Raw genomic sequence first — 8,380 nt, 5'->3', positions numbered from 1 at the left:
CAATGTTGATATCTTAATTTCTTGAATACCGTTGTAGCATGAGTACAAGGTATACCCAACAATTATCATTTCCCACACGTGCAGTAACGACTTTCCAAGTTTACTATACCATTTTTCATTCGATTTAATATTGTAATAATTGCTACGTTTATGGTTAGATGAAGTTTTCGAACAATTTTATTTTTCAACGACATGAAAGATGCGAAATGATTCCCTTTTTGATTTAATCGTAGCTGTTTCATTTTTCTTGGTTTCTTTAAGATGCAAAAAATTAAATAAAATTAATGTTATAGATTAGATTAGTTGAGAGGTACTCTATTGTTGTGTTATAAGTTGTAATTTCTAGCCAACTACTTGATAGTTGTTTAAAAAAATTCGTTTTGGTGTAATAAAATTACAAGTTTAACTTAATTAGGCAATTCTTATTTGGTTTGCTTGTAATTTCGCCAACAGATTTTTTCCTTTTTGGCGTTTGGCTACTTTACTAGCAATTACTATTTATATTATTATTATTATTATTGTTATTTGAAGATTTGAAGATATCTCAGCCGAGTCTCCCACCGACGACCACCACCGTCTCAAGATCTACGCCTCCCGAAATTGCAGGTCGTTAGACTATTGCCATTTACGTTTTCTACTCCAGTATTCAACTTAGATCCATCAAACTGATCTACGCCATATTTTGGAGGTCCCTTGGTTGCGAAAATTCAAACTAGATGGGGGCCGTGCCTTCAACACCGCGGTGGGGCGGCGAGTTGTCGCAGGACACGGCGGAGTATTTAATCGGAACATTTGTTGGTGATAAAACGTTTCCGCTCGTTTCTGATTACTGGCAGAAATTACTGGAGCTCCCTTTTGATCTCCATTGGCCGGCTAATCGTGTTGAACAAGCTTGCCAGGAATTCGGTTAGTTGTAGCGTTCTGTTTCCCTCAATATAATGTACTTCTCTGTCAGGGGTTTAGATGAATAGTTGTTCTATACTTGTGAGCTTTTAAGCTGATGGCGCGGAGGGGATCCGGTATGATCTGGAGAACTATCCCTCCAAATGCTACCTCAAATAGGGGAATTCCTAAGATTTTTTTTCATTTCATGTTTAAATTAGGCGTAAAAACTGGTTCGTTTTACATTCATTCTCTTGATAATCTGTCAAGCCACCTTCCTTACAAAACCTTTGACAAAGGGTAGTTACTATTTGGTTTGCTTCTGATTTTTCTGTTATACCATAATGAGTAATTCGTGCTTCTGCCCAGAGTGATAACTGATAACACCTATATGGTTCTCATAAGTTTTCTGCAATATTATAAGAGGTCTTTGCTGGAATTCTAACCCTCATCCTTTTCAAATTGCTGGCACAGTATGCAGGACTGGACCCTAATGTTTGTGTGTTAGAGATTGCATTATCTTGCTGCTATGTTCATTTCAATTTCTGAGCTCCTATTTAATTAGTAGTCTTAACTTTATCCATTGAGATGTATTATAAGTGATTAGTTTAGTTTTTTCTTACTGAAATCTAAGCTAAACTTGATTTTGTGGACTACATATAGATTGCATTCGCTAGGGTCTTATTTTGGATATTGATTTGTTCTATTTCACAGCACGGAACAATGGTTCTACAAGGCACCTCGCAAAGATGTTAATCCACTTAACCTGGTGTTTACAAGAGTCACTTTCTAACCCTGGTGTCCTATCTGTGGCTTCAATGAAAGCTGTAAATGCATCTTACATATCCTCTGTATTTCTTAAGTATTCAATTGAGAATTCGACAAGTGAGAACCTTGAAGATTTGTATTTGTCCCTAGATGAGAGTGAAACAGTACAAAGCAATATCCGTAAAGGTAATTCATCTGATTTGAAGTGTCTTACATAAATATAACAATTAATTTGTATTTTCAACATTTATGTATTCTGTTGTTGATTGCAGATGAGAGCATTATAAGTATGGTTATGCATGCTGTGCTTAGCTATATCGGCAGAGTCGAAATAAGGTATACTTCTGATTATTATTATTATATTCATTATATAAATTGCTTTTTCTAATTGTTTATATATAAATACTCTTGTTTTTTGGAAGTCCCAAGACGTATCTCCTACATCATGAACTGCTGAACTTCATGCTCATTGCCATGTCTACACAGCTTCTTTCTGGTCCATCACCCGGACCAAATGATGTTCACCCTTTCATTGATGCAGCAATGAGTGAGGTAACCACTAACAATGTCAATATATATAATGAGGGTATTTTGGTCTATCAATAAAAAAAGAAAGAATGGAATTAAAATCCTTCCACCCTACCCTATATACAGTGAAATCCTTCAAACATGGAATTTGAAGGATTCATATGGAACTGAATTTCCTCCATATAAGAATGCTAATCCTTTCTTTTCTCTTATCACCATATTTGCAGGATAGTTCTCTAGTAGGTTTGGTTGTTCACAAACTGCTACTTAATTACATCACACGCCCTCGATCCAAAAGTAGTTCATCTTATACCTTATTGTCTGAAGAAAATCAGCTTGGTGTTCTGAAAAGAGTTGGTTCAGCAGCTGGTAATAATATATAATCTTCCAAAGACTAATAATCTTTTTTTTCTCCCAATGTACATATATCTTGTATGTCTAAAAGAATGTTCTTTATACCTTATTTGCAGCAAATATAGTGCTATTACCACTTAGTTACTTTGTGAATTCAAGTGTGGAAGCTTCAAGAAGTCAACTAGCAGACAGCAGTATCAATATACTACTTATACTCATTCATTATCGTAAATGTATTCTTGTGGAATCTGTTAAGAACATCAATGCCAGTGTCACTTCTGAATCTCTTCTGAAAGATGAAACATATTTTGCTGAAAACCCGTATTGCAAAGCCCTGGAAAATGTTAAGGATGTTGAGTGTAAGAAATATATTGAAAGTACAATGTTCCCTTTTTATTTTCAAGTAACTGACATAGTCTATCACCACTCCATTGCAGTTGATAGAGTGGATATTGAGGGAAATGCACACAGTGGTCCACTTGTCAGATTGGCTTTTGCTTCTCTCTTTGATACACTTGGCATGTAAGACCTCATTTCACTTCAAAATTTTATTATAGCTATTGTGTTTTACATATTATTTATATAAGTGATTGATCTTTGCAGGTGTTTGGCTGATGAAACTGCTGTTTTGCTTCTGTATGGTTTGGTTCATGGGAATTCAGACTTTTTGGAATATGTGTTGGTGCGAACTGATATTGATACATTGGTATGAATCTATTATTACAAAAAGCAAAATACATTTAGTCTTGTTTGTTGTCTATCTTGTCTGAGATTCCTTTTTCAATTAAAATGACCAGTTAATGCCTTTGTTGGAGACACTCTATGATGCTTCAAGGAGAACATCAAATCAAATCTACATGGTGCTGATTATTCTGCTTATACTCAGTCAAGACGCTTCTTTTAATGCTAGCATCCATAAGCTGGTAAATTTGTTTTACTTTTATCAGATATAATATGGTTTTTTATTTACTTTAGTGTAGTCATAATCTTGTTAATTGAGGCAATTATCCTAATATATATATATTGACACTTTGTTTTTAGATTCTGCCTTCTGTTCCATGGTATCAAGAGAGGCTTCTTCATCAAACATCTCTTGGTTCTCTTATGGTCATCATTCTAATTAGGACAGTGAAGTATAACATGTCTAAGATGCGGGTAAGACAATATATATATATATATATATATATATATATATATATATATATATATATATATATATAACAGAATCTAATTGCACTTATAATAATTATCATGTGTTACATAATGTTGGTATAGATGCAATAATATAGATATAGGTGCATGTATACGTGTGTGTTTATACTTTATATTGATTATATTTGAAGTAACTTTTTTATAAATTGGAACAGGATGTTTATCTACATACAAATTGCCTTGCAGCTTTAGCTAACATGGCGCCTCATGTGCATCGATTAAGTTCATATGCATCACAACGCCTTGTTAGCCTTTTTGATATGTTGTCACGCAAGTAAGCAGCATCTTCCGAATTATAGCATTGTACTTTGATTTTTTTTATTTTTATTTTGTAATCACTATTTTTCATGGGAATAATATACAGATATGCAAAATTAGCAGAGCTAAAGAACGATAAAATGCAGATAAATGATGGTGAACTCAAAGATGATGATAAACTTCCTGAAGATACGGTATTTAATCTGAACTACATGGTTAAATTGTTAATTATAGGCATAGCATACTACTTTTATTTCATTCTATTAAAAGCATTATACCTTTGAAAAGCTTTTCTTGTAAAGCATTGTACTTTGAAAAAGATGCTCAATTATAGCAGTGAAAATTGCTGTGTTATGTGTTTGAATGACATTGCTATAAAATAAATGGGTGAGATTTTTCAAAGTACAATTCTGTAATTAGAGCTATAATAGATAAAAAAAAAACTGAAAGTAGGTTGTTATTTGTTGCATTTAAGTTTTTTATCTTTATTCACCAGTCAGCAGAATTGCATATCTATACGGACTTCTTGAGGATTGTGTTGGAGATACTGAATGCAATCCTGACTTACGCACTTCCAAGGAACCCAGAGGTACAAACAGTATTGCCCAAAAAGACGTAAATGCCCTTTGAGATTCTTCTTGTCCTTGACTTTGTAATAAATTTGGCAGGTGATTTATGCAATTATGCACAGGCAGGAGGTTTTTCAACCTTTCCGGAATCATCCGCGCTTCAATGAGTTGCTGGAGAACATTTTTTCTGTATGCACCAAAAATACGATTCAAGATGTTACTTTAATCATAGTAAATAATAATATATATATATATATATATATATATATATATATATATTATTGATAAAAAATCATTGAATTGATGATGGTTGGTAGGTGTTGGACTTCTTCAATAGCCGAATGGATGCACAAAAGTTGGATGGTGAATGGTCAGTTGAGAAGGTGCTTCAAGTAATCAACACAAACTGCAGATTTTGGCGAGGAGATGGGATGAAGGTAATAATAAAAATCCTACCTTTTTTTTTTTTTTTTTTTTTTCTTGAGTTAACAATGTTATGTTGTAAATTCAGATGTTCACCCAATTACGCTTCACATATGAACAAGAAAGCCACCCAGAAGAATTCTTCATTCCATACGTCTGGCAGTTGCTAATCTCTCGCAGGTATATCTATAAATATCCATTTTTTTTTAATTCACTAAATTAATAAAAATACATAATTTGCACTTTATTTATTCTACTTTTTTAAAGTCGAGTTTGTTACATGTGCAGTGGTTTCAGGTTTAATCCCAGTAGCATAAACTTATTCCCGGTTGAGCTGCCTGTTGAGGTTTGTTTTATTGATTTATTGAAAATGCAATTGGATTGGTTTGATTTGGTGGTTAAAAAATAAATAAAGAAATGAAATGCAGGTTAGTTATGGAGCTGTGGATGGGAATACAGAAGAACAGATGCTGTTAAATGTGAAGGAGGCTGTGGAGTCGTCTGTTTAACACAACACATCCTTTTATGTACATATATGCATAGAGAAAAATAAACAACACATAAATAAATAAATAAAAGAATGTATACACATTGTGATTTTCTATTTCCAACACAAAGTTTTGAGTTTTGACAACCATATTATCGATATGATAGGAGTAGTTAATTGTTTTAGCCAAAACCATTATTGATTGAGGTGTTTGCTTATTCTATTATTTTTTATTGATCAAAAACTGTGTAAGCTTCATTTCATTTTGTTAGCTGCTGGGTGAGATATTAATGATGCTTGTCTTTGCACTTGCATAGTCCAAAATCAAAGTTTTTCCCTGTTTTTAGTCCCTGGTAAACTTGAAATGACATTTTTATCCTTTTAATTTCCTTTTTTTTTGTTAATTTAAAAATAAAAGAAAAATGAAAAAAAAGAAAAAGAAAAAAGGGACCACCCAACCCCAATGCTCTCTCTCTCTCTCTCTCTCTCTCTCTCTCTCTCTCTCTCATTGGCATCCTTATCTCTTCCCCAATTTGCAAAAAAACCTTGAATCGGTAAAATTGCAAAAAAAACCCATCAATCTGAAAAGGGGTTTTATTCACCATTATGTCATCAGATATTGTTGATGAAGAGCTTGTAGTCTCCTCATCTTCCCCTATACTAACATTCCCAACTGATGAAGGTAAGATCACATGTTCCATTTCATATATTTTGATGAACGATGGTAGTGGTTTCAAGGTTTCAAGGTCAGAACAACATAAGGGATTTCAAGGCACGATTTTTGGATTTTCAAGGTTCGATTTCAGGGGTTTCAAGGTCTGATTTCAGAGAAAGTTGTAAGCCCAAAATCTAGATGATAAACACACATATGATGAACACACACATCTTTTAATCGAACTGGGTTTTGATGATGAAACCAAATTTTGTTTTCCATGGAGATAATCGAACTGGGTTTTGAAGAAGATGATGATGAATTTCTGGGATTCAAGCTGATGAATATATGAAGAACAATATATATTTTTTTATGAAGAACATCGATGAACATACCAAATTTTTGATATCTGATTTGAAATGATAAACTGAAAATAGAGGTTGTGTCTTTGTTTACTCCGATGATTTGAAAAATATAGATTTGTAATGTTTCAAAACACACACACAACAAATGAATCACAAATGATTCTCAATGAAATGTGTTTCTGTGCTCCCTTCTCTTCTGTTGATGCTGAAAAACGATCCAACCGGAGAAGAAGACCAGATCCTCCCTCCTCCACCAAGCTCCATTTCACATCTTGTGACATCCTCAAATTCACAGTCATTTTAAAAATTTGATTTATGCTTATGTAAAAATCAAAGTATCTTTTTGAAGAATAATAATGCGAAATTTGTTCCCAGAAAACGTGATAATGATATTATCAAAGCATTTCCAAAGAAATGTATTTTATATTAAAACGTTGGGATGTCATTGTCAATACAGAAACATAAGCATAAACAGACCTTACATTAATTTACACTAATGATCTACATCTTCTTTAATATTTTAGTATAATGTATCTTCGCATCGAACCCTTTGATACAAATAAACTGAGTGAGTCAGGTTGTGAAACCTGGTGAGTACATAGAGTTTTCAACCCACAATAATATATTTAATTTGTTTCTTCACATATTTCATCTCAAACAATTAACCCGATTACCCATCCCAATTTTCTTTATTTATTCTTCCCTAAAGATTTATCCTAAGGGTAATCTCCTGCATCGTATTTACCTCTCATCGCCTTACATCACATTTCCTTATATGTTTGTTCCTAAGGACTTTTCCTAAGGATCATCACCTACATCACATAGACAGTATTGATTCGGGGATTACTTCCCCAATACGTGTCCAGTAAGGGTTAGAGTATCATCGCATGAATACGTAGTTACAACATCGCCTGAACTCGTAATTCATCACCTACAGGTTATGAGCCAGCCGATGTTTCCACATAGCTTGTTTAGATTAGTCAGTGGTCGCCGTCTATACTCTAGTAGATGACTACATCGCAACATCGCAGGTCAAGGTTATGGCATCTCCTAATCATCTCTCATCTCGCATCTCGCATCACCTATCTATCATCGCATATCTATATTCACCTAGTTATCATCACCTTTCTATCATCACGTAACTCTCATCACCCGTCGCTACCCAATACATATTCATAAGTATATAATACTTATATGATTTAATTCAGTTAAACATCATCTCATTATATCTTATCTAACACATAATATTCTTGGCATAGATAATAAACACATAAGCATGTAATTATCCAGATACTTCATATCTATGTGTAAGATGAAAGTAACTATGCACTTACTTGTTAAAGTGACGACTCAATTCGGGCAGCGCTTCGCTTCTAACAATCGTCTTTTTCTTTCGATGAAACCTAGCATTATTATCACTAGATTTTAGTCTAGTATTTATTACGACTAATTATTAACTCAAGGTCTACAAGCTATATTGTTTTTCTTGTATTATATAAGTGTTAAACAATACTTTTCAACTACTATGTACAGACAGGGGCCATACATGAAACACCGGAGGGCAGAACCATTTTGGCATTAAAGCTGTTCTGAAATCCAACAACCCTATGCGGCCCTTCAAACCAGATTCTCCGTACTGCGAGCAGTTAAAAGGTATTATAATAACACTTTGTATTGTAACATCCCGAAAATCATGACCAAAATTTTTGTTTTTAATTAAGTAATTTATAAAACCGTTTACTGAAAAACATCATCGATATCATATCAACCCATAACTCATAAGTCAAATGTCATAAAAACATGTCATGGAGTAATAATAATGTCAGAGTACAATCCTAAGAACATCATAGTGCGAAAATCATGTGTGTGTGCGATGCACTGC

The 8,380-nt window shown here is 33.5% G+C and overlaps 1 protein-coding gene across 2 annotated transcripts; it reads left to right on the top strand.

The window, feature by feature from the left end:
• The first annotated feature begins 507 nt into the window (after positions 1–507).
• On the top strand, positions 508–5,628 carry LOC145115970 (dyggve-melchior-clausen syndrome protein). 2 transcript variants are annotated; one of them, XM_079052329.1, is made up of 18 exons: positions 508–906; positions 1,597–1,836; positions 1,923–1,986; positions 2,073–2,202; positions 2,406–2,547; positions 2,649–2,891; positions 2,970–3,054; positions 3,136–3,238; positions 3,330–3,455; positions 3,574–3,687; positions 3,900–4,018; positions 4,109–4,196; positions 4,499–4,591; positions 4,671–4,760; positions 4,889–5,008; positions 5,083–5,174; positions 5,283–5,340; positions 5,410–5,508. In XM_079052329.1, the coding sequence occupies exons 1-18, from the start codon at positions 717–719 to the stop codon at positions 5,413–5,415; spliced, it is 2,103 nt and encodes a 700-aa protein (XP_078908455.1). In that variant the 5' UTR covers positions 508–716; the 3' UTR covers positions 5,416–5,508. The 2 variants fall into 2 exon arrangements, with proteins under 2 accessions (XP_078908455.1, XP_078908454.1); XM_079052328.1 differs by having other exon boundaries at positions 509–906; positions 5,423–5,628.
• Positions 5,629–8,380: the final 2,752 nt, after the last annotated feature.

This window comes from Lactuca virosa, chromosome 5 (genome assembly GCF_052849685.1).
Source record: "Lactuca virosa cultivar CGN04683 chromosome 5, Lactuca_virosa_CGN04683_v6, whole genome shotgun sequence".
Taxonomy (NCBI): domain Eukaryota; kingdom Viridiplantae; phylum Streptophyta; class Magnoliopsida; order Asterales; family Asteraceae; genus Lactuca; species Lactuca virosa.
This window is presented reverse-complemented; position numbering and strand designations above follow the sequence as displayed.

Coding starts and splice junctions, on each gene's coding strand:
- LOC145115970 (XM_079052328.1), top strand. CDS start 717: ATGGGGGCCGTGCCTTCAACACCGCGGTGGGGCGGCGAGTTGTCGCAG. Junction 2,203..2,405: donor TTGATGCAGCAATGAGTGAG/GTAACCACTAAC, acceptor CCATATTTGCAG/GATAGTTCTCTAGTAGGTTT. Junction 4,761..4,888: donor TGCTGGAGAACATTTTTTCT/GTATGCACCAAA, acceptor GATGGTTGGTAG/GTGTTGGACTTCTTCAATAG.